The 26273-nt window shown below is 34.6% G+C and overlaps 5 protein-coding genes and 1 long non-coding RNA gene across 9 annotated transcripts; 2 read left to right on the plus strand and 4 right to left on the minus strand.

Moving 5' to 3' along the window:
• Window positions 1-1229: 1229 nt before the first annotated feature.
• Window positions 1230-3188, minus strand: LOC103249155 (peroxidase 21). Its single transcript, XM_009134870.3, has 5 exons — window positions 3013-3188; window positions 2668-2816; window positions 2404-2592; window positions 2135-2303; window positions 1230-1798 (listed from the first exon to the last, which is right to left on the minus strand). The coding sequence occupies exons 1-5, from the start codon at window positions 3089-3091 to the stop codon at window positions 1392-1394; spliced, it is 993 nt and encodes a 330-aa protein (XP_009133118.1). The 5' UTR covers window positions 3092-3188; the 3' UTR covers window positions 1230-1391.
• Window positions 3189-13824: 10636 nt separating this feature from the next.
• LOC103857659 (E3 ubiquitin-protein ligase MBR2) lies at window positions 13825-17347 on the minus strand. Of its 4 annotated transcripts, none has more exons than XM_033287717.1 (7): window positions 16704-17127; window positions 16152-16277; window positions 15974-16024; window positions 14748-15856; window positions 14518-14616; window positions 14286-14423; window positions 13825-14184 (listed from the first exon to the last, which is right to left on the minus strand). In XM_033287717.1, the coding sequence occupies exons 4-7, from the start codon at window positions 15666-15668 to the stop codon at window positions 14032-14034; spliced, it is 1311 nt and encodes a 436-aa protein (XP_033143608.1). In that variant the 5' UTR covers window positions 15669-15856; window positions 15974-16024; window positions 16152-16277; window positions 16704-17127; the 3' UTR covers window positions 13825-14031. The 4 variants fall into 4 exon arrangements, with proteins under 4 accessions (XP_033143608.1, XP_033143607.1, XP_009133123.1 ...); XM_009134874.3 differs by lacking the exon at window positions 15974-16024 and adding an exon at window positions 17225-17347 and having other exon boundaries at window positions 13842-14184; window positions 16704-16736; XM_033287716.1 differs by lacking the exon at window positions 15974-16024 and having other exon boundaries at window positions 16152-16285; window positions 16701-17130.
• On the plus strand, window positions 16686-18976 carry LOC117132765. Its single transcript, XR_004456305.1, has 2 exons — window positions 16686-16803; window positions 17307-18976. It is a non-coding gene; the product is annotated as an uncharacterized LOC117132765 (long non-coding RNA).
• LOC103857660 (aquaporin PIP2-2) lies at window positions 18732-20105 on the minus strand. The gene is made up of 4 exons (XM_009134876.3): window positions 19732-20105; window positions 19344-19639; window positions 19109-19249; window positions 18732-19017 (listed from the first exon to the last, which is right to left on the minus strand). Exons 1-4 carry the CDS (start codon window positions 20030-20032, stop codon window positions 18904-18906), a joined length of 852 nt encoding a protein of 283 aa, XP_009133124.1. The 5' UTR covers window positions 20033-20105; the 3' UTR covers window positions 18732-18903.
• A 3418-nt stretch (window positions 20106-23523) lies between these two features.
• On the plus strand, window positions 23524-25014 carry LOC103857661 (aquaporin PIP2-2). The gene is made up of 4 exons (XM_009134877.3): window positions 23524-23925; window positions 24039-24334; window positions 24445-24585; window positions 24670-25014. Exons 1-4 carry the CDS (start codon window positions 23625-23627, stop codon window positions 24787-24789), a joined length of 858 nt encoding a protein of 285 aa, XP_009133125.1. The 5' UTR covers window positions 23524-23624; the 3' UTR covers window positions 24790-25014.
• Window positions 25015-25285: 271 nt separating this feature from the next.
• LOC103857662 (60S ribosomal protein L12-2) lies at window positions 25286-26073 on the minus strand. The gene has a single exon (XM_009134878.3). The coding sequence runs from the start codon at window positions 25998-26000 to the stop codon at window positions 25500-25502; it is 501 nt and encodes a 166-aa protein (XP_009133126.1). The 5' UTR covers window positions 26001-26073; the 3' UTR covers window positions 25286-25499.
• Between the last annotated feature and the right edge of the window lie 200 nt (window positions 26074-26273).

Raw genomic sequence — 26273 nt, forward strand, 5'->3', positions numbered from 1 at the left:
AGATTTCAGAATTGCTGATTTTAAAAACAAAAAGATTTGTTAAATTTGCATAGAATTATATTATATTAATTTAGAATTTCGTTATATAGATAATTTTGAATATTTGGAAACTCCACTAAATTTATATTATAATATCACTACCGTTTGGTTCTCACGTCACGTAGCAAGGTACTTCATAGCAAAAGTTTCCACTAGAGGTTCGTTATAGCAATTATCTTACAATTTTATTCTTCAAGATTCAGTCATATTCTCTAATCATATATGCATTATCTCGTATTAATTGCATTAGATCCATTGTAATAATATTTGGATTAAGTAGTGATTAATTTGACTCCGTGAGTTTACTTTACATGTGATATGACTTCTTTAACTTGGTTTTTATACATGAGTTCACGATAAGAGGTCAAGATCTATACCTTTCTACTACTATTAATGATATTTGCCATTTCTTATACAAATAACTAAACAGGTCTATAGTTTGACCCAAAAAAAATTAAACAAGTCTATTAATTAGACAGCAAATGAGACTGCCCAAATTATTTGCCGATAATTTAATAGAAACTAAGAATAAAAATTCGTATAATAATGTAAATGATTGAAATAAGAGATGTGACACATGGAGAAATACCCAACTCGTTTGGCTTCTCACAACTAAACAAACACGATGATGATGATTTGGCTTGTGGCGTCAACAAGTTGATAAATAATAGTTAATTATTTTCCCCAAGTTGACCACTATTTTGTGTAAGATAATTTGTTTAATGGTAGACATTGTAGTTAGAAGATCTCAAAATTGTTAAATTTCAAAAACTGGAACTAAGAACCAAATGATAAATTAGTAATTAGTAATTAATAAATTGAGCTCGTTTTTAATCTTTTATATATTATTCTAGATCTCATCGTATGTTTGATGTGAAACTTTTAACATGTTTTGTAAAAAAGGTCATTAGTTCTATTTTGTCTCCAATTTGATAGTATTGTATGATTGATAACATATATCTTACGTATATGTCAATTACTGGATGATGATATCATGTTAAGTTCTAAGAACTTTACCATATATATCAATAAATCATCATACTTTCGACGTTGAGTTCTTAACAAATTTTGTATCTACGTACGTATCATCATATGATCTAATTTTAGATGATTTTAAATCACTCCCGAACACAAACAAATGATTAAAAATGATTTTAAAAAACTCATCTAACACAACACACAAATGATTAAAAAAAAAACTCATCGGACCTTTAGACGATTTTATTATATCTCAATCCATAATGATTTGATATTTCTTCTTATTGAATTCAAACCATTAACATACATAGTTACATACATACATACATTCATACACACACACATGATTATTATTATCTTTCACAACATTATAATCATTTAGAGTTCACATAACGACAATCCTTCCTTATCTCCCCTTGGTCACCGGTGAGAGGGTTGGTCTCGGACAAGAGCCTGACACCGCGTGAGAATTGTTCATGGAAGTAACCATTGTCCGCAGCCATCTTGGCCACAAAAGGTGCCGTCCTCGGGTCGCTGGCTAGCTCATCATCGATGACAAGGAGCCCTTTATGAGCCATGATGTTCTTGTAATACATATTGTCCACAACCATGGGAGTCTCACGGTCATTACGGGAATATAAGACTGCGTTCGGATCCGGGTTTGGACTTGGGCAACGATTTTTCAAGTAAAGGGCGTAATCTGGGTCTAGAGTCGGGTCAATCGTTGGGTATAGCCGGTGCACTAGATTAACGCAATGGACCCTACCAACGGAGTGAGCACCTACGATAATATAAGTTGACTGATGAGTAATAGTGACAGTCATTTTTTGTAAAACTCATTTCTTTTCTAAAATCGTGAAAAAAAACAAAAACCAAAATATTCATCCTGGTAGTGTTAGTTACCATGCCCTGAAAAGTTTGTGTTGTTTTATTCACATAGCAATAGCTTAACATTTTACAAAGATTATATTCTAATCAGATAATGACTTAAACTAATTACATCATTATCTCATTCTAAATAGTAGTTATCTTAATATTTCCGGCTCAAATCTATTGGTCTGTGCAGTTAAAAGATGGTTACTACTCAGATTTGCTATAAGGAATTAAAAGTTGTTACCTAATAGAGCAACGGTTGCTTCAACATCGATGCCCATGGAGTTAAAGTTTGAGAGAACAGAGGAGAGGGAGTCATTGTGGTTAGGAACTAGAGTCTCAACATCACTCAAGTAACTTCCTCTACTGTCTCTCCTTCCTGTCTTGATCATATCTATCTTTGGCCCTTTCAACTATTCATTTCAACCAAAAAACAGCACCACAATTATAAAAACAATTCCAAACTAATTAACTTAACCTTAAAATGCATATAGGTAATATATCTATACGTACCATGACAATACCATCTCTAGCAGAGAGAGCAACAATATCAGCGCAAGAGACTGTGGAAGGGCATTCTTTCTCAAGTGCGTCTTTGATAACCTTAACGTACTTAAAGTTTCTCATACCAAAACTCCTCGTTGACTTTTGCTCAGACTCCACACCTCTCGCTGTCTCTAGTAGCAGTGACGCATCACACGACTACAAAGAGAAGACATGAACATAAATAAATCGTGTTTTGAAATTATATTATGAATAGATAAAACAGTTAACTACCTTGACGACGCAGTCATGGAAGAGATTACGGAGCCAAGATACGGCTGTGTTACCGTGTTTGTAGTAAAGCGTCTCCACTTGTTGTCTGATTATCTCTTCCGCTCTAGGACAACTCTCTCTGTAATAATTCATCTCCAGTTCCGCATTCCCTACAATTTTATCAAAAATCTATAAATTATTCGTTTTCTCTACATGCGTGTTAGCGATTCTATCATTATAAAAAGAAAATATTTGTTGAATTTTTACGGTGGAAATTAAATGACTAAAAATGTGATATTTGTGAGGCTTTTTTTTTTAAACCACAGAGAGGCATAATGTAATTAGAGCAATGAGGAATATTATTACCGATATGGAAGATGGAAAATAACTGTAATAACAGACAAAAGAAGGCCAAAAGACAGAAGGGCATCTTCGCATTCGCCATCTCTCTCTCTTTTCTTTTTCTACTTTGTTGATTGGTGATTTGGTGTGTCTCTTTTATGTGTACCAAAGTAGGGTTATATAGAGAGTTCAAGGGACTTGAGTGTATTATATAATTATTTTTATTTATTAGCCATAGTGGTTGCCCATATTAATTATTCACTTTTAATTATCGGTGGTTTCTTAATTATAAATTATAAACACATATTAATACTGAAATTTATAACCACTAGCTATGTGAACTCAATAGTTGTTGAACATGTGAATTCAGTGAGACTTGATTTCCTTTTTTTTTTTTTGTCACAATGAGACTTGATTTCCTATTTTATCCTATAATCATACAAAACTAATTAGTTTGGCTTTTCACTTCTGTTCTATTATAATACAAAACTATCCTTTTCCTCTACTCAATTTTTCAACCTTCATTTTTTAATTAGCCATCCCCATACAACTCCATGCTCCACAAGCAAAGCAGATAGAAAAGGAGGAGATATAATATGAATTACGTACTAACTAATTGATTGAATCGGATTGAAAAAAAAAATAGAATATTTACATTATTTTTTAATGCTTGCGATGAATATGAATATTGCACATCACCGTCTAGAATATGACCAACTCTATTAACTTACAACCATGCTAATCCCTAGGTGTATACTATATGCTATATATAGCCTATTATGTTAAATTCGAAAGTTCATTCACTAATAAAAAATTCTTGTTACCCTTCACTGCAAAAGCTTGTACGACCATTTTTATAGATCCTCACAGCTTACTGACATTTTACCTTCCATGCGAAATGTCATTACCTAGTTGGATTCATAGTTCTCTTTAGAAACTTATTGCTTCGTTTCTGCAGTTGTAACAAAAGTAGAACGAGAGAAATGGACTAGCTAGTCACAACTAAGTATATGCATGGCCCATTAATGTACTACATCATGGCAAAATTATTGGATACATATTAGATAAAAATCTCTAAAGATGGCCAAAAATATAAAATTTTAATTATCTGTAACCATTAATTAACCAAAATATAATTCAGATAAAGTTATAGACTCTACAGTATAGTCTTATAATATATATAGCAATAATTGAAATATATTGTTGGAAAATGGGGTTGAGGATTAGATATTCGATAGAGACATTTGTGTATGTTAGCATTTTTTCCTCAAATCGGTAATGCATGCATACTTTTAAAAGAGAGTAGTTACTCTTCAAATCTCGAGTTGGATATGGTCTCCGACTCGATCGGTAAGCTTTTTGTGAGTCGGGCTGCAGCATGATTGTCATTCCATGGTTAAACTCTAACATTATGAGAAGTCTTCTCAAATATGAAAGATGTTTTCGTAGATGCTCACCGATCACATGAACAAGAACTTTACTAAATCACTTGGAACTTTGGAAGAGTTTGATTATGATTGATGTCATGATATTTAAGATATCTTTTATTAAGATACATACATCATACATACAATATAATTTGTATTCAAAAAAATAATAAATGATTAGTATTCCGGTCTTTGGTCCAAGTGATCTATACGAGTTTTGAGCATGTGTAGCCGTAAGCCGTTTTACGTCATTTCGGACCGGAGCCGTGTTAACGTTTATAATTGTTAGAATCGAATTATAAAAATCTATACAGTAATACTGTAGAAGAAAACATATAAAGAATTAAATTAACAAAGAAAATATTAATTACACAATAATATTTTCTTAAAAAATCTAATCAAGTTTTATCATTAAAATTTATAAATAACTTTTAGATAAAATATTTAAATTAGTCAATGTATTTTATGCCTATAACCAAGTAAGGTAAAATTTAATCAAATTTTAAAAAATATATTTCAAAATTGCATCCAACCTATTATCGCCAATCAATCTAATTACTCTATTTTCTTTAACAGTTAACGTTTGTCTACATTTTTGTCACATAGGCAAACTCATGTTTTATAATTACTAGGGGTTGGCCCGCCCTTCGGGCGGGTGAGTTTACAATAAAAATTATTTAATATTTCAATATGCTTTAACTTTATATAGCTTTTTAAAATATATACATATATTAAATTTAAGATTATATTGTAAATTTTATTAAAATTTGTTGGTTCAAGTTGAAAGACCACTAATGGATTTTAGTAAACATAGAATTATTAAATAAAACAAAAATAAGGAAAATGTAATGATTTATATTGCCTCTTTTGACTTTTATTTCACTTTTATATAGTTGAAGAAGATCTAAAAAACTGATACATTTTTCTAAGAGTTTTAAATTTTAATATTTTACTCTAATTAATTTCTCACGATATTAATTATTTCATCTCCAACCTAAGTAAATTGAAAATATTATGTAATAAAATTATATTTTTTTATTATTTTAAAGTACTATATAAACAATTTCAATAATTTCATAGATAATTAATATATCTATTTGAGAACAAATGATGTTTCGTAATATATGTTTGTTTCACTTTATATTAGATTTTCAATTTATAATGAAATTTTATTTAGTTATAGGATTTTATTAATTATCTTTTGTAATCATTTTAGCATTTGTTAAACTTTGTATTATAACAAAATTATTTGTTGGAAATTTTGCTCAGGCTATTTGGAAATATTTTTTTACAGATTAATAGTTTTAAAAATTAATAAAATATTACAGTTTTAACTGAAGTTTACTTGTGTTTCACACCACATCATATCAAATCATTTACTTCGGATAAGGTAAGATGAACCAAAACGTATTTTAACCAAAATAACTTAAATGTAGCGTGGAGACGATCGTAGCGTTAATTAAGTTGGTGTTGTGTTAAGTTAAGAGAAGTTGGAAACTGGTTGGAACAATTTAATTAGAGGTTAATCATACTTTTTATAACTAAGATCTAGTCCTAATATTTAGTAGGGCTGGGAGAGTTGAGAGACGCAGTCTCAAAATCTCTATTTTCTATAACATGTACCTTGTTTTTAGTTCTTTTTCTTTTTGCCAAGGTAAATCTTAGTTTGTTTAAAATTTTGTAAAGTTTCACAAACACTTTTTTTATGGAATTTCACGTATATGGCAAAAACAATATATCTTTCGTAATTTAAGAATATTATGCATAGTGACATCTATCTATTCTATTAATTTAGAGTCATGTTTTTATTTACTTAAAAAGTTATCATTTAAGTTTTGGAGTTATTCACATATATTAGAAAAAAATATCTTTAATGATTTGGATCTTTTAGATATTACACTTTTTGGATCCATTTAAAACATATTTCATTAAAGATTATGTCCTTTGATGATTTGGACGTAATAATCAAACACAATGATAGAATAATTTATACATTTTACTAATATGTATTATTTGTTGTATATGTATTATTATTTGTTGTATAACATAATATTTTTTTTAATCTAATTTCTTTTATCGTAAATTAACACTAAGTTGTAAAATTCTATTTCAAGTATTTTTGTTCGTCTGATGTTGTTGCCATTGCTGTCAAAAACGGTACCTTCGCGTACATCAGTCATCTATATATCCTTAAAGCTTAGCTATATTTATTGATCATTTGCATTTGTATTATGTATATCACTTATTGTTATGTTTTTGTATGCGAGTTGTGAATAATTATTAGAAGCAGACATAAACATTTGTAATATATGAAAAGTGAAAACGAACATATCATTTAATTGCATTGGAAAAATACCCAAATCTAAATGAATTCTTAAGTATAGTATAGAAGAATAATTATTGTGATGTATTAGTTTTGAATTTATTTAGTATGAAATTCGTGCTCGAAAAAATTACTTGTAAAAATAACACTTGCTTATTGTAGTTTTTTGTTAGTAAAACTTTCTATTGAATGTAGTATTGAGAAATAACATGTGTCTGGTTCGAGACCATTAACAAATCTTGTGTGTTATTTCTGAACCAGACACTTAAAATACATTTAATATTCAAGATAACCAAAACTTCATTTCACCGTCTTACTAACATGTGTCTGGTTCGAGACCATCAACAAATCTTGTGTCTTGTGTTTTCAGTCGTTACCAAAAGATCATTTCCCATCAAATGCTTTGAAAAAAGTCTCCAGTACAGCACCCAAAACGTACCTAAACAAAGTGTAGTCATTAGAAAGACTTGGACATCATGTGAAGCTTAACAGAGCACAAGAAAGCAACGATTGTCACACTTAAGAACGTTCCCATGAAATTTTCCTTGAAAGGGCCCAGGATTTAAGCTAACAAAGCTCCATCAACTGCTTTGCCAAGAAAGAAGCATTATCCCGACCTCCCAGCCAAGAGCAGGAGAAATGAGATAATATGGTCCCCAACCCACCCCGACCAAGGAAGTCGTTACAAAATAATCTTGTATCTCAGTTTTTGAAAACACTCAAATTTGGTTAAATTCTTTAGTTTACATGTTGAGCAATACAAAGGATTGAATTTCTTTTGTATTATTATCAGATGGCATTAGCAAAAGAATCAAACATTTATTGTTCCTAGTTATACGTTTATAACGCTAAGGTAGGTTATTTGGTTACTGAAAATTTTGCTGAGAATAAAAAGAACAAAAGACTCTGGATGAATGCAACAAAAAAAAAATGAAAGAAAGAAATGTTCTCTATCTATCCAAAAGGTAGTCACTCTTGTTGTCTTGGAGTTGCTCTCGGAGCTTTTGTTACATCAAATTTGCTCAAACCACGGATCAGTTTGATGATATGAAGTTGTCTTTCTATTCCGATTGAGTTTGCTTCTTGTGGTTCTAGTAAACTACCAGTTCGTAGTTCGGGTCGAGAGCTTCAATGGCCTGTAGAGAGATTATAACATTGTGTAAAGAGTAAAGCTCCTTCAACAGGTTCTATAGAAGAAGAGTTGGTCCTAAATGTTTACCTGAAGCAGACTTCACACGCAGTGTATAATGGCTCTAGCGGAACCTGTATGGAGATAGTGAAGCCCTTTAGCGCATATCTCAAGCTTCTGTCTCCAGCTCAACCTAGGATTATCCGAGTCATACAGATGGTCTTTAAGCATTCCTTTTTTCATATACTCATACACAACGTTCATCTTACTTTCCTCATTGCAATACCTGATTAAAGAAACCAAATGCATGCGTCTGAACTGAGACAACATTTTGATCTATGTCCTGAATTTTTTTGATGTAAAGCTATATGGAGCTGATTACTATTTCTGTGTTAAAAAATTAAAAAAAAGAAGACATTACATTCTGTGGTTGAAGATACTCACGGTCCAAAAAAGATTGATTCTGGTGAGATACCATGTAACAGAAAGCTTTCTTTCGTTGTTTGCTCTTTTATCTCAGGGACACTGCACTCAAAACAAAAGAGAACAGTTCGATCCAATTAATATTTTTAATATATTCAGTATTTTATCAGTGGAAGAGCAGAGAAGTTGGTTTCAAACCTTTGGATAAGGCACCAACGAAAGTGAAAGAAATTGTCGGTCAAGAAACGCACTAACAGATGGGTTACGTGAAAGTGGTCACCTGTGGGGAGATGTGATATAAGCATTTAGCTCAGACAGTGTTAACGTTCCGATCTTCTTAACACCACCATATTTTGTAGACGTTGAGGATGAACCTTCCTACCGAGACCAACCTTGTGGTGACCAACTCTGTATACGATTTATAACATGAAGAAATGTAAGTTATTTGCAGAGTAACAAAGGTTATAACTCCTTACTTTGTGAGATAACTTTGGCTGGCAATACTCTCATGGTCAAAAAAGAAATGTATTCCTGGAGTAGCATTTAGAAAAAAGTTGGCCTAAAATAACAGATGAGTGTTAGAAATGGTTACCTCCAACTAATTTAGGGTTGATATTGGTGGCTACAACAACCTTTGGTTCCACACCTGACATTACTAATTCCTCATCGATGAGCTCTGCGAGGTTGCCAAATACACTTATGCATGCGGGTCCGTCCCTGCAAAGTTGAGCATTCAGACAGTCGGACATTAACAATTAAATGACATTTTGCAACCCATAGCCTCCACCTTTCCACATATGAAAATATCAAAAGATACAGAGCAAAATGAATAAAAATTAATACCACAACACAAAGTTATAGACTTTTATCATGACATTCATCACATAATATATTTTTTTTAAAAAGTTTGATACAGAGAAACTAAGGGTTAAGAGAGAATGTTTTCCTATTCCAAACTTCTTCCTCTGTTCTGTACCAAAGACAAATAAAGTTGTATATATTAAATTGGATCCACAGTTCCTAAAATTAGATATCTCAGAATAGCAGGAAGCAGTCAACAACACAGAGAATGAACATTTTCCCTAACCACACACAGACTTAATTAGTACTTCAGGGAAGCATGTTAACTAAACCTGAAGATGTAATCTAGATGTCATGTAAACGACGTAAGGTCAGACGACAACAACCAAACCGCTAAGGGGATCTATGTGAAGCAAGTAATGAGTTCAGGCTTCAGACATGAGGCGTCAAGTGGATTGGTATCTCGGTCTAAGTGGTCCTTATGCCCCGCACCTCCCCCAATGATATCTGCAGAGAAACATAAGGATTAATGGCAGATTTTAGAGGATGAAATTAATTATAGGTCAGGTAATGAAGTGTCTAACTGGCAATTCAGTGTTTGTGTTAGCCAGTAACAATAGCTGGTCGAAATTTACAAAACCTGAAGCTCTTTGTTGGGCTAGGGTTATTGCTAGCTGAGATATCGACGAAACTTGTTTGCTCTACGAATCTGATTGAAACAGGGGCATCAGCGAATCTGAAGTTTTGGATGCTCCTGGTGACATCAAAAACAGTTAGCTCATAAAAGGATCCTTGTTTGAGCAGGTGTTTGAATCTAGATGGTGAAGGATTGAAATAAAATCATGGATTAAAGTAACTTATAAGAGATTAAAGAGAATCAGATAATCTTCCCGTCAATCAGAACCATGTCAACACCTATGAACTTACCCCTTTTCTCTGCAATGACCTTCCTTCAATTCTGAAAATAGAATCTGGAAATTAACCATTCATTTTTGGATCTTTTCTGGAGAACTCTTGAAAAAACGTTAGCAGACAGAAGAACTATGAAACTCACTTGTGAAATTGATCGGAGAAAAGAGTCATTTAAGAAGAGGTAATGGGTTTCATTGATTCAACTCGACGTTACCTAGTAGAACCGAGGCGAAGAGGAAAAGGTACGGCTGAATCTGAAGTGATTGAGTTGCCACGTGGCGAAAAAAGCCCATATCTCCTAAATGACGTGGCTGCAGGAGGTGAGAGAAAACTCTCCTTTATAGTTATAGATATTATGATGTTATAGTAATAGATGATGCCTTTGATTTTGAAAATTTTTTTGCTGCCATAAGCGAATGTTCTTTTTCTTTACACTGAGGCTGCACTGTTTCGGACATGTTCTTGATGCAAAATTAATGCGTTTATCGATGTTAAAATGGGATATTTTGACGTCACTGAATGTTCTAATCATCATATCAGCCGCTCATCCGTCGACCACTTTATCACTTATGTAATAACACACTCCACAAAACATTTGGTGAATTCGGTTTATATGCATTGATGGTGGCACTGAGAGTTTCTTTTTGCTGGACGTTTACGAGTCTAGACCTATCTTAATCAGCAACTTCAAATCGGTTGCCACTATTTCAACTTAGTATTCATAAAAAAATTATAAGGAAAAAAAAATTATAAGGAAAGATATCGTCTCATTTTCTTAATTTCTAGTTTGTCGTATTAAGTTAAAATTTTAAATATATTTCATCACAATATGCATGTAGTACGAAATTTTTATAATGCAATTTACTAAAACACTGCTTTTCCAGAGCAGTATAAAAAAAGTTCATACGTATTATTTCAGAAAATTTGTAACTACAAGAATCTAAGTTTTTTTGTTTGTTTAAAATATCTTGCATTAATAATACTTCTGTTTTAGATTGGTATCGTAATTCGTTTTGCAATGATAAACACTTCATTAGTTTTATAATGCATTTTTAAAAGTATACTCATAGTTTACTTAACTTGAAAGCATACAATATTTTTTTCGAAGATTCCTTGGTGTATTATGAATGAATTAATTGAAAGCCATTAAGTTTGACATTTTAGGCACTTGCGTAATCGCATGCGCATTTGCAAACCACTAATAAAAACCAAGGATCCCACTTACTTGACCAATGGCGGCTGTAATACTCTCGTCTTTTTACCGTCCAATCCATTCACTTCCACACATAATGCTTTGTTGCCGATGCTTCACTTATCTTCAACACTCATTATGTATATGATCCCCCACCCCAGTTTTTCTCTACATCTAAAAGTATATGTGTTTTTTTTTCTGGATGATTATGAGAGTACTGATCCTCTTTCACCAATAACAATGTATTTACTTTCTAAGATTCCGAGCGTTTTGTTTAGTTTACTTTGTAAATATGTAATAAAAGTATAAAACTAATGATTTTTGTTTTTAAATACAAAGTTTTGTTTAGAAAGATTGAAATGCAATATTCTTGCAATGAATCTTGATCATATATTTGGAATAGTGAAAGCGGCCGTGGAATAAAGTTTGATGAATGACAAAAATAGAACACAAATTGCTAACTGACATGTTAAATTATATCTAAACGAGAAAGATTATAATCATTTCCCTAGGTTTCAACGTAAGTACTCTCTCCGTTCTTAAATGTAAGATATTTAGAATAGTTTTTATGTTCCATTATATAAGATATTTTCGTAATTCTAAATAACTTTAATTTTATCAAAATTTGTGTAACCGATCAAATTTAATAATTTTATTTTGTAATTGGTTAAATAGTTTTAAATTTATAACTTTAATAATACTTTTAAAATAAAAAATAGTTTTTTTAATAAGTGTATTTTATGTAAAACATCTTATATTTATGAACAAAGAGTATATGATAACTGATACCACAAACACATGTCCATTGTTGTTTCTGATATCAAAATATAGGATCGGTCTTGAGATTTATGAAACATGAAAAAACTACGGTATAAAAACTGAATGATCCTTACATATATATGTCTGGATAATTTAGAAATTTAATGATCCATATATATATTATTATTATTAATCTGCGGTACTATCTTAGACATGTAAAAAGAGTTCAGTAAGGGGAGATGCACTTCATAGATTGACCATTTACCTGGATATTCAAATGAAGCCAAAATCATGGTCTTATATTCATGTGGGCACAAGATGAAGTGTAATAGAGTGTTTTTAAACCATGGTTGCTTAGGCACTTAAAACCACATACTGATAAAATTCAAAGTCCGTATACCAATAAACCACCTTGAACCACATCGTGGTGGTCTAGTGGTTTTTACTAGAGGAGGAGTTGTTCTGTTGGTCCAGGCCAGAGATCGATTTCTCTCTAGTGCGAAATTATTAGCTCCACATGTGACCACGCGGATATGGACCCATGCTTACGGTCCATTTGAATACCCGGAAGAGGATCCATCCGTGGGTTGTACCTCCCACCCGTGGGTTGCACCTCCCACCCGGGGGTTAGGTCTGTATCTTTAATAGATCCGGATTTAACCTTTTTATTTTCAAAAAATAAAAAAAATAAACCACCTTGTGATTTTATACACATATATTAGGCACTTAAAATTTAAAGATTTAAACGAACGTTTTATCAAGTCTTCCCTAAAACCGAAGAGAAACATTTGATCATTAGTAAATCGTTGATGACAACTATGAACGCAGAAACACGACCTGCGGACCTGAATTTCTTAGTTCAATGTTGTAATGCTTCTAAGATGCAAATATGGAATTACTCTCACATATCTCTTCTAAATAGAATGAAAAGGAAACTGCGTTACTTGTTCTTAGAAATATGGACCAACCTTGCTTCTCTCCCGGAAAATTGCTCGACACAGCAAGCGTGTCGGATAATAATTCTTGATTTCCTGTCGTTTCGTTCGAAACAAATCAATATATTCGTTAATATGTTAGTGTATTATTGGCCTTATTGCTACATAATAATTTATATTTTTTGAAAATGAATGCGACTTATGTGAGTTGACCTAATGAATATCTCTAGGAAAGCCTTATCCCTAACATTAAATTTTTATTATACCCTTATTATTTGTATTTTAGTTTTTTAATCTGCTTAATTAAGTTTACATTATAGCTAGTATCCTAAGTTACGAATATCTCTAAGGCCCTATGCACTACCTAAATCAGCGAGTACCATTAGTTATGAACATGGTGAGCTGTGATGATTAATGCCGTAGAACCTGAATACTATGATTAGACACAACTTTGAAAGTAACTTGATCTTGTACCAAAAGTTCTTTTAGCTTCAGTTTATATTTTTATACAAATTTCTTTAAAATCTGAAGTTCAATTTTAAATTAGAATCCTCTTAAAATGGAGTTCAATTCTATCATCGAAATCAAATATCATGTTGACTTTATAAATAAATGATAACGATTTTAAAACATCTAGAAAAATCATATATCTGATATTGTAAACTGAAGCAAAAGTTTTTATTTCTTACCTATTTTAAGTCTGATGTGGTAGTTGATTTAGACTTATACAAGCAATAGCACCCCTTAGTGGTCTATTTTTAAATACCAGTCTATGCTATGCTTGCTTTCAATAAACACTATAAAACGAAATGGTTGAACGTGGCCAAGGAAACTCAAAACTGCTAAGCTGAATTTGTTTTATGATATCTTAGTAGTAAGTTCTGAACTACTGTCTTAGCAAAACTGTATAGTTAACTGATGGTTGGAAAATGAAAGATGTGACTTACAGAACTGGAGAAGAGCTTACCAATCCTCAGGGGAAAGTCAAGGATCACCTCTTTGTCATAAAGAAGATTTCCCTTCTATTTACAACCGTCACTATGACAACTTATGTTTTTGTTTTTCTTTAAAAAAAAAAACATGCACACAGAAAATATAACCATAAAGTAAAGGAGGTAAACTAATAATCTAAATACAGTTTATTATGGGTTCTTAGAAGAAGCATCTGGTATAGCAGGGGCTTTGCAAATAGGGCAAGAGTTCTTCATAGACAGCCATTTCTTGATGCACCCACCATGGTAGTCATGACCACACCCTTTAAGCTCTCCTAACTCTTCTCCTTCCACGTACTCCTCCTAATTATTACCATTACCAACATCACACCATTAGCCTATCTTTTAACTTCATATAACCTTCCACTTTCACATAAAAATGATTTAGAAGAAGCAATCTTTACCAGGCAGATTGCACATTTTCTTTGCTCATCCGTTTGATACAAAGGGTAATATGCGGTCTCTGACAAGCAACTGGAGATTGCGTTGTTGGATAGACCAGTGTTGACACTCCCAATCCTTTCTCCCAGCGCAAGAAGCTCCTGAAGTGTGTCAATCATTTTAGATATAAATATCAGTTGCAAGACTTCTAACTATGTAAGGCTTACAAAGAATTAAGTGTGTTGTAAAATTAACCTCGTAGGTCATGTCATCTATGTCCAGCCTCATGTCTCTGTGGTGATCAAGCATATTTCTGGATCCATGCTGCAGATGGTGATCTACAACCATAAATCCCTGCATCAAAATAAAAAAATATTGAGAGGCTGGTCCCATCACTTGCTACTAGATATGCACTATATCACATTGGCTTGAGCTTCGAAGCTTAAGTTATTATTGGTAAGTTGTACAGAAAAGGATAACCAGACCTGAGATGAAAACCGTTCATGGAGAGCAGCTTCATCGAAAGGAGGCTGAAACCTCTCATAAGAACTCCTGCGTCTCCCTGGACGACCACTGCTACGCCATGAAATGTGTGGTGGTGGCCTTAGATGCCTAGAAGGGTATGTCTCATTAACAAAATGAGACCTGTCTGAAGAAGAAGATGCTACATGTCCCAACCGCAAACCGTTTGATGAAGCTCTATAGGTAGGTGTTGACCTATGAGAGAAGCGGGAGCTGCTTGCAGATTGCGTTGAAGTTCCAGGGAAACAGTGTGAAGCTGCAGAGTTTCTGTTTCCGGTTATCCCCTGGTGATAGCCAGAGGTATCACCAGATGTGTTGTTGACAACACTTCTCGCAGGAAGAAAATTACTTGTCTCTGGACTAAAGCCATTTATACCTCCAGGAACTGGAGAGAGTCTAGGATAGTTCCACTCCTTATCTCTGTGAGATGCCTGACCAGGAAACTGACCTGAACTAGGATGCTCAACATTGTGGTGTGTAGGATGTGAATCAAGGCCCGTCTCTAAATCAAGTGTAGGACGGCTCCGGACATTCCTTGAAGAACTCTCTCCTCGGATAGAGAGATTATTACTTCTGTGAGTTGGGTCCATGAGCCACGGCATGTAATGAGGATCATGATCATGAGTTATTGATTTTCCCATGTGCAACTCCGAGGGGAAATGCATGTCTGAGGAAGCTATGTCACCGTGGTACTGGCTTGAGCTACCCATTTCATAGATGGAAGAATCATATGGGGCTTTCCGCTTCAGTGATCCTCTCATATTTTCCATAGGTAGATCAGAATAGCTATCATTTGACCATGTATGGCTGTTGCAGTTCGAAGAAGATGCAGATGTCACATAAGTTTCATGCGGAGCAGAGAAAGTCGCAACTGCTGAGCTCATGAAAGGAACATGGGATGGGCCCGAAGTGCCTGGATTGTAGTGTGGCCTCTCCACACCATGAACTGGAGCAGTGTAGGCACTTGGTCCTATAGAAGAGTTCCAATGTGAAGAAACTGGCACTCCTTCACTCAACAAGTTTTCTGCTAGATAAGCATGCGGTCTGTTGTTCTCACTGGTCCCAGATCTTTCTGAGAAAACGTGGACATATTAATAATAACATAAGATCAGAAATTTCATGCACAGGGAAAAGGTAAAGGATATATATATGTGATGGTTATAACATGTTGCCTCCTAATTCTCACTACCTAGTGAAGCCGAATCTACCCATGAGGGAGAACCACATGGAACTTCTTAACCTAAACATAAGCATGCATCATCAACTCAATATCTCTTCCAAAAGTTGAGTCTATAAATGGAGAACGAGGTTCAAAGATAGAAATTCGAAACAGAGTAAAGATCTAATATGAATGTACGAATAGTTACCTAGACTCGTATATGGATGCTCTGGGTGTATATGATTCCAGCCTTGATCATGTTCATCATCATCAAAAAATTGGGATGAACCAGGAAAATGTCTGTGCCCCATGGCTGATTACACAAAGCTTCAACCTGCACAGAAAATCATCTCAATATTTAAATTTATCTACAAAAACATTTGCAAGCTCAGAAATGTTTTTTTTTTCTTTTAATTACTAAGCAAACTCAATAGTTCATTTACATATAATAACATACACGTATTGAAGTTGAAGAGCATCAAAAGAACAATAAATATATAAATCATTTTGATGTGATCATTTCACCTTCTATCAACACATACCAACCAACGATGATGACTTGTACATTCAAAACAAAGTAAGATCGATCGCAGGAAAAGTCACCGATGGAAAAGCAAACAGATGATCGGTGACGAGATGTTAAAAAAGAAAAAAGACATATTGATTAATTGCAATCGCCTCAGCATATAGATACACACAAACCGTTATACGAACACGAAACCTCAGCTCAAACAAAGGATCGGATAAGAGAGAAACATACCACAGAGCGCGCGCGCGGCGATGGAGGAAGGAGGAGACTGATCGTCGGAGGAGGAATGGATTCGTACAGATGACGCAGCTTCTTAGAAAAAAAAGGAGAGGTTTTTGAGAGAAAAAAGTTGCTTCCTTTTTTTTCTTTTTATTTGTTGCAATGGAAGAGGAAGAGGATCGGTTTTTATATTTAAAAAAGAGAGAAAAGCAAATAATCATCATCAAAGGAAAAATTAGGACGAAACATGCGATTAATAGCGGCGGTTGTGCACGTTGCCGGGAAATTTAGACCACTTTCACCGGCTACCGGTGGAACCCGTTCAATGTTCTTTTACCGACTAAACCCATTTATTATGTGTCCCTGACTCGTGATTATTCCCTGTTATTATAGGTTTGCATTTTTCAAATTTCAAACCTTTCACGACTGGTCGAAGCTGATGAAGAAACCTTCTTTTTTCTTTTTGTTACTTGATAATGGGCCTATTTTGGACTATATATGGGCCTCGACTGGATATTTACCAGTCGAAGGAGTAGACCGATCGAAGGAGGAGGAAGCAAAGGAGAGGAATGGATTCGTACAGATGACGCAGCTTCTTAGAAAAGAAAAGGAGAGGTTTTTGAGAGAAAAAAGTTGCTTCCTTTTTTTTCTTTTTATTTGTTGCAATGGAAGAGGAAGAGGATCGGTTTTTATATTTAAAAAAGAGAGAAAAGCAAATAATCATATCATCAAAGGAAAAATTAGGACGAAACATGCGATTAATAGCGGCGGTTGTGCACGTTGCCGGGAAATTTAGACCATTTTCACCGGCTACCGGTGGAACCCGTTCAATGTTCTTTTGCCGACTACACCCATTTATTATGTGTCCCTGACTCGTGATTAGGCATATTCCCTGTTATTATGGGTTGCATTTTTCAAATTTCAAACCTTTCACGACAGGTCGAAGCTGATGAAGAAACCTTTTTTTTTTCTTTTCTTTTGGTTACTTGATAATGGGCCTATTTTAGATGGGCCTCGACTGGATTTACCAACAAACTTGTGTGTCCATCTTATTATATACTTTATGATTTGTTATTTCAGAAGATGACCTTTGTACGTATATTCAAGAAAAGTGACGCATTGTTTCGGATACCGTTCCGTTTGGATCGAGTATTTCGGATTTCGGATATTTTATTATAAAAGTTTAGAACCTGTTAATTTTATATACCGGGCCGGATTCGAATATCCCTATTTCGGGTTTGGGTATTTATAGTGTATACTTTGCAGATAAAAAAATTAGTATTTTGTAGGTGCTTAAAAATGTGGAGAAAAGAAATATTGTAATGGCCAGAATGAGAAGAAAGTTAAGATGTACCAATGAGATCTCTTTACACATCTTTATTCTTTCTTTCTTCTTCTTAATTAAGAATTCACCTCACACAAACAAACGTGCTTTGATCTCACTCTTGAAATCAGATGCAGAAGAAAAGCAAAGCTTTTCAAAATTTTAAGATCTCTATAGAACCACTAGGAAAACTTCGATGCAATCAAATTCTACATAATTAAATCAATCTCAATTTTAAATAGGCTTAGCTTTGTTTCAACAATTTCAACAGATTGCACAGTCGGCTAAACTAAATGGAGAATGAGAGATGTAGATTTAATGTTATATATATGTATGTTCGGGTATCCGATATAATTAACCGATTGGGTTCGGTTATCTGGACATGCTCATATCAAAACATGTTTAACTACTTTGCTATTTTGGTTGTATCGGGTAAAATACCCAGACCTATTTTGAACCATTACAAAATCAAGTTCTTTATATCTTAAAGTAGTAATAGTGAATGGTAATGTCAACACAAAATAAGTGTTCACTTTCATGTACGTTGGACTAGAGTTATCCGATTTTAGTTTATTACTTTAATCTCTTAATCCTCTTCATATTGCTAACCTGAATCAGATGAAACTTATAAGTTGAAGTATTGAACCATTGTAGAGTATCTAAATCTTTGTAACATTTTATTTTCTGAAAATGATGATGGTAATAAAAAAGGAAAATTAAAAGCAGGCAAAAACAATATGATTTCATTAAGATTGTTTTCCCCGATCACACAAACATTCATTCACATATATCCCCACACTGATGCCAGAAATTAGAAAAAGACAATAAGAAATTGAAACTTGCCAAATTTGTACACACACCATAACAACCATTTTGTAATTGTTTTTCTTAGGCCGCACTTCTGAAGGACCCGAGGGATTTGGAACCGGAAGCTCTTAGGACGAATTGGTGGTAAAATGCAGCAATCGCAGCTCCAATGAATGGTCCAACCCAGAATATCCACTGTAAATAAAATAAACCAAAAAATACTCAATTATTCTCACATCATAAACATTAATTATAGTGTGATTGGCTTCTACTAAAAGAGACATACGTGGTCATCCCACGGCTTGGACTCGTTGTAGATAACCGCAGCTCCGAAACTCCTTGCCGGGTTAATTCCTGTTCCGGTGATCGGAATAGTGGCCAAGTGAACCATGAAGACCGCAAACCCTATCGGAAGTGGCGCCAACACCTATTACATACAAGTATAATTAATTAGTAGCTCGAGTTATATCATATGTTAACTAACGTTCTTGTAATTACTACTTGATGCTAAAAATACTTACGGGAACGTGGGAGTCTCGTGCGTTTCTTTTGGGGTCTGTGGCTGAGAAGACAGTGTAGACCAGGACAAAAGTTCCGATGATCTCTGCGGCGAGTCCAGTCCCTGTGCTGTATCCGTCGGCTAGAGAGTTGGCTCCTCCGCCGTAACGCACGTAGTAAGCGCTTTGGAAGGCTTTGACAAACCCAACTCCGCAAATCGCACCTAAACACTGAGCCACCATGTATAGAACCGCTCTAACCAGCGATACCTTCCGGGCCAAGAATAAGCCGAACGTCACCGCCGGGTTTATGTGACCACCTTCATAAAGTTTGGGGTCAATATCAAATAAACTATAAATGAAAGGGTATGTTTGTTAAAACTGAACCGGACCGGTTTTTGTATATTAATACCTGAGATACCGGCGGTGCAGTAGACAAGGATGAAGATCATGCCGCCGAAAGCCCACGAGATACCGAGGATTCCGACGCCTCCGCAGTCGTCGCCTCCTGCCTTAGTGTCGGAGGAAATCTTGTAGCCGATGACAGTCAAAACGGTGACATATAAGAAGAGGAGAGTGGCTACGAACTCGGCGATGACTGCTCTGTATAAAGACCACTTCGTGAGCTCCTCCGCATCGAAAAACGGAGTAGGCGGTGGGTCTTCGTAGTCCCTCGCCGTGACTCCCTCTGCTCCTTCCACATCTTTAGCCATTTAATATATTTCTATTTAGGAAAAATGTGTTTTTGGTTATTATGATGGTGAATAGATGAAGAAAAGTTTGTTTATATAGAGTGAGTTTATGCATACATATGAATAATTGTAAGCTATACGTATATTGTTATTTGATTATATTACAATAATGTTTTCATTGGTAGGTTATGGTTATTCTATTACTCGTAAATGAATGTAGAATTATATATGACGAATTGACGATTATGATTATTTTGGTGGAAAACTAGCTTGCACTAATTAATTACCTAGCTAGCTGTCTTGATATATAATCTAAAACCATACTAATCATTGCTCCATAATTAATATTATCTCTATTTCCAAATGATAGGTTTATGTTTTCGGGTATATTAAAACATATATTGAAATATAATTATAAGAAACATTTTATGAGATTAACTATATTTAAAAAAATAAATTTATAGTAAGTCGACAAAGACAGTTTTTTTCAAAAAATTATAGTTTACATCGATCTTATTGAAATAATTTTTAAAAATATCAAATAGAAAATGCAAACAAAGAAAAAAAGTTCGAGAAGAACCCTCCGCCATAAAACCCTCTCTCGTTATCTAAATATATTAGTATTGCGTAATAAACTATACTTTTTGGCAAGCAGAATTTTCATATCCGTTTGTTAGCAAAATGATTTTCATGATATTATTTACATAGTCAAATAATCAAACTGTTGAACTATATACTACCTTTCCATCTAAAAAGTATTTTCATAGCAAAAAAGAGATTGTAATATTAACTGAGGATAGTTAAATAGTTCTTGTTTTGCCTTTATAAAAAAAAAAGTTATTGTTTTGTTAACAAAGGTAGAACTCGACTTTATTTTGGTTAGCCCTTTTTCAACTTAAACGAAAATTGGTTTAAACTAATGTTACTGATCTTTTATACTTGATCTGAACTTATTTAAGATTTGGATAATGTAAAAGAATAATTGTGGAGCTATTAAGAACAGCGACTTCTTAATTCTAAATGTATGGTAGATAATGGAGTTTTATGGTTAATTAAACTTAGCCTCGCCGCCCCACACCTAAATGTAGCTATCATTTGGACCGACCCTAATATACTATATGCGTCTGTATTTTTTCCCTTGTCCTATGTCACGAGCTGTGTCCATCCCCTACAATAATATAGGCTGTCACTCTTTTACACAAAAAAAAATATAATATGAATCTTATCATAAAGTTATAAGTTGAAAACTTTGAGATAGCCAGATAAGATTGATTAGAGGTAAAAGTTCGGATGATGTCGATATATTATACCATTCTTCAGTTGCTGCTTGTATATTGTATCTACAATCCCTCTCTAAAACGAGCAAAGTAGCTGTCGATAAAACAAAAACTCATAAGTTGATTGATCTACATGATGTTATTAGTTAGTTTCAGTAATTCTATTTTGTATCGCCTAAATTCATCTATATCGTATACTTAAAGCTGTTACAACTTTTTCCGTCTAAAAAAAAAAAAAAAGCTTTTTCCGTATAAAAAATTGGATTACTAAAAGAATAAAGAAACATGTGAAAGTCCAAACAGCCACACAAGCAGAAGCTTAACGACAATAAAGCACCGAAAATCAAGACGTAAACAAAAGCTCAAGATAAAGACAGAGGAACCACACATCAGCACTTATCTATTTGTCGAAATAATTATTTAGCCAACGAGGACAACCTTGCGCTTGCGCCAAGACGGTAATCAAAGGTCTACGACAATTTTCGCAATCTCATAAGCTCTTCTATAAATTGTAGTGAAAATTACAGAGGCTTATCTTTTGCGAAACTCAATAACATTTACCTCCATTTCACTTAAATGGTGTTTTAAGAATTTTTTACTTCATTTTAAATGATGTTTATAAGTTTTATACAAATTAAATGTTATTTGGTGTTTGTGACTCTTTGCATTATACAATATCCCTCCATTACAAAAAATACAGATTTTTAGATTTTTCACATATATTAAGAAAACACATCAAAACAAGTAAAATATATTTTTAAAAACTTTTTTTTTAGAATGTAGATCTTTATAAAACGGACGGTGTATAATGTTTTATTGGTTAAATTAACTATAGTTATTGATATTTTTATAAAAATGAATTAAATTAAATAAATTAATAACTTTTTTAATCGGTGTGAAGATTCTAAATGTTGTTTATTTTGAGACGGACAGAGCAAATAAAAGACTTCCGACGCAGGACAAATATATACTGTATAGTCTCAACCTATTTATAAAACTGGGTGATAGAAAAAGTCTATTTTGGGTTAGCTGCATTACATTAACATAATAATTACACGGACAGGATAAAACAAACGTCCTCTATTCAATGGTTCTGTTTCCACTAAAGGTCAAAATATTGTGGACGTTCGATGTGCGGCGTGGGTCCAGTATACCGCCCCATAGCTCGGACAAATGTATCGGCACCGCCCATGCAGATTAAATCCAACTTCGGTTCCACTCAACCACAACTATAATGCCACGTACCATAGACCCCACAAGTCGTCAACAGTTATTTGCTCTCTCTCTCTCTCTCTCTCTCTCTCTCTCTCTCTCTCTCTCTCTCTCTCTCTCTCTCTCTCTCTCTCTCCTCAATTCAATTGCAATTTTCTTACGTATATTGAACAAAAAAATATTAGAAAAACTGAACATAGACAAAAGGACTGTGGTGTTTATGGCTAATGTTTTGCCACGTCAATATAACCTTATCGTTTTAGCGACGCCTCTCTGTTCTTATTGGAGTAAATAATTCCTTGTCAGCAATGTGCACTTTCTCGCTCTTACTTTATTTTTCATCCTTTTTAAAACATTATATATTACCATTAGTAAGAATTCAAAAAATACATAGATGTTAGGAATAAAGAAAAGATGAAATTCACATAAAATGGTTGACAAAAAAAAAAGAAAAGAAATTCACATAAAATGACTTTTTCATCCTTGTCGCTTTCTATTGAAAATGTAAAGCCTCAAACATTCGCGTACTTATATTTTTACGAGACTAAGCATGAAAAGATGCAAGAATAATCCAGACTAAGCATGAAAACACAGGAATAGTGTTGTGACACGATGTAAATAAATACTTCTAATGTTTACAAATGATGTTACGAATATTTATCAAAACTTCAAACTACGTATGCATGTGGCGGGTACAGCTTATACAGATAAGGCATGTTTGTATGATTGCATTGTATCATATGAATATTTATGAAGTTTACAAAAAAAAAAAAAAAAAAAAATTTATGAATATGTAGTTATTTGTTTTAAAATAGTATTTATAATTATCATTATTATTTCTGTTCATGCCTTGCTTTTGCTCACGTTTTAATAATGGTTTTTGATGGTTTGTCAACGGTCAAAATTTAATGACGTGACATGGGGACCTCGATCTCTCAGTATAGCAATTCATAAGAAAATTTAGATTTAAATCTAAATTTTCTTATAGCAATTTATAAATAGTAGTGTCAATTATACAGTAACACTAATCAATAGCTCACTCTATATAAAGAGAACCTTTTACTCATCTTCTCACAACCACAACAACAACAATTCATAAGAAAATTTAGAAACATCATACATACATGGCGAAAGACGTGGAAGGAGCAGAAGGATTTGCGGCGAGGGATTACCAAGACCCGCCGCCTACACCATTTTTCGACGCGGAGGAGTTGACAAGATGGTCCTTATACAGAGCCGTCATCGCCGAGTTTGTAGCCACTCTTCTCTTCTTGTACGTCACCGTTTTGACTGTCATTGGCTACAAGATTTCGTCCGACACAACCGCCGGTGGAGTTGAATGCGGCGGCGTAGGAATCCTCGGCATCGCTTGGGCTTTTGGTGGCATGATCTTCATCCTTGTGTACTGCACCGCCGGTATTTCAGGTATTACTAGACCAAACCAGCCCGGTTTACACACCCGGTTCAGCTATTTAAAAACATTACAAGTCGACCTTTTGTTTTATCATTTATTTAACTTTGGCCCCTTTTATGTGAAGGTGGTCACATAAACCCGGCGGTGACGTTCGGCTTGTTCTTGGCCCGGAAGGTAACGTTGGTTAGAGCGCTTCTATACATGGTGGCTCAGTGTTTGGGTGCTATATGTGGAGTTGGGTTCGTAAAGGCCTTTCAAAGCGCTTACTACGTGCGTTACGGCGGAGGAGCAAACTCTCTAGCCGACGGATACAGCACAGGGACAGGACTCGCCGCAGAGATTATCGGAACTTTTGTTCTTGTCTACACTGTCTTCTCAGCCACAGACCCCAAAAGAAACGCACGTGACTCCCACGTTCCCGTAAGTATTTTAGCAGTCAAATAAATTTAGTAATTTTAGATTATTAGGTATTAGGTAACATGATATATAGTTTGATACTAATGAATTAATATCAATGATGAAATGAAAAGGTGTTGGCGCCACTTCCGATTGGGTTTGCAGTGTTCATGGTTCATTTGGCAACTATTCCGATCACCGGAACCGGTATTAACCCGGCAAGGAGTTTCGGAGCTGCGGTTATCTACAACGAGTCCAAGCCGTGGGATGACCACGTATGTCTCTTTTAATTGAAGCTAATGAGACAGATTATATTGTTTAATGGGAAAATAATTGGAAGTTTTTTGGTCTAATTTCAGTGGATATTCTGGGTGGGACCATTCATTGGAGCTGCGATTGCTGCATTTTATCACCAATTCGTCCTAAGAGCTTCCGGTTCCAAGTCACTCGGATCCTTCAGAAGTGCGGCCAACGTTTGAATTCAACCACACACACACAACAGAAGTAGTTACTCTTTGTGTAGTATTTCGGCACATGATTTTTAAAATATGCCCTCCTTTTCCTCATGCGTTTTTCTTTTTTTTTGGTTCCTCTACTTCTATTTGTATGAATTCCAATCAACGGAGTCTAGTGTTTTACGTTTTCATCTTCGCAATGTAAGTTCGTTTACTTAAGAACAAGTCACTTTGCTTAAGCTTATTTGATCTTCCATCTTCCAATCCGCACCGGATACTTAGACTAACCCGTAAGAAAAGCGTTCAGAAATGAATCTTCAATGGAGATTTTAAAAGTGGATGAAGAACAAAAACCCCTACGCAATTTTTGAGGCCGTAAGTCTTTTGCCAGGAGCAAGAGCACAGTATAGAAAATGTAAAATGAATGTTACACTGCAACTTCTTCTATAAACCACAGTATCTATCGTCACTCTACTCATAAACCTTATGCATTATGTACTAGTGATTACACCATTTGATGAACATTGTAAGTAGTCTTGCAACAAAAAGCTGCTGCAATACCATTTCGATTCCTAGGCCAAAGTTTCAACCATTTCAATTTAAAAGTGATCATCAAAAGTAGCAAACCACAGCATACGACAAAACAACAAAACCAAAACTGACTTGTTCTTAACCGAAACATAGAAGCTAAATAAAAACACAGAACCGAACACAAACACTTCTCCGTTTTATCCTCAATTCTCAGGAATCTCAACCTCACCTTCTTGAATCTCCTGCTGAATATCCTTGGGATCTTTCCCATCAACCGTACACCCAACAGACACGCAAGTCCCGAGAATCTCCCTCACGGTCCCACTCAGCTCCTTTGCGATAGATCTCGGCCTCATGATCCTCGCGATCTCGATCACGTCATCGAACGAAATGTTGCCGTTGTGCTTGATGTTCTTCACCTTCTTCCTGTCTCTCTCCGGCTCTTTCAACGCCTTGATCACCAGCGCCGCCGCCGACGGAACCACCGTGACCTTAGCCTGACGATTCTGCACCGTGAGCTTGACGGTGACGCGTAGGCCTTTCCACTCCTTGGCGGTTTCTTTCGCGATGTCTTCTCCGATCTTTTTGGGGGCGAGACCGAGCGGACCGATCTTGGGGGCTAGAGAACTCGCTGCTCCGACTTCTCCTCCGGTTACGCGGACGTACACGTCAACGATCTGGCTTGGGTCCAACTTCGGCGGCATGGCTGTCTTTTGGTGGTTTCTTCTTCTCGAGGAGGCGCTTGCTTGAAGAAGAAGAAGATGGGGTTTTGAAGAAGATTCGAAGATATGGAGTCTCGAAACTAGGGTTTACGAAAATGGAGTTTTAATGACGAATTTACCCTTGTGTATTATTTTTTGATATCCATTCGATGTTTTTTTTTTTTGTTGCAAATTATTTGATTTTTTTCTTAGGATTAATTAATCGGGTTTAGAAACAGTTCAACAAAAATAATTCGGTTTTTCGAATTTTGATAT

This window comes from Brassica rapa, chromosome A03 (assembly GCF_000309985.2).
Source record: "Brassica rapa cultivar Chiifu-401-42 chromosome A03, CAAS_Brap_v3.01, whole genome shotgun sequence".
In the NCBI taxonomy this organism is placed as follows: Eukaryota; Viridiplantae; Streptophyta; class Magnoliopsida; order Brassicales; family Brassicaceae; genus Brassica; species Brassica rapa.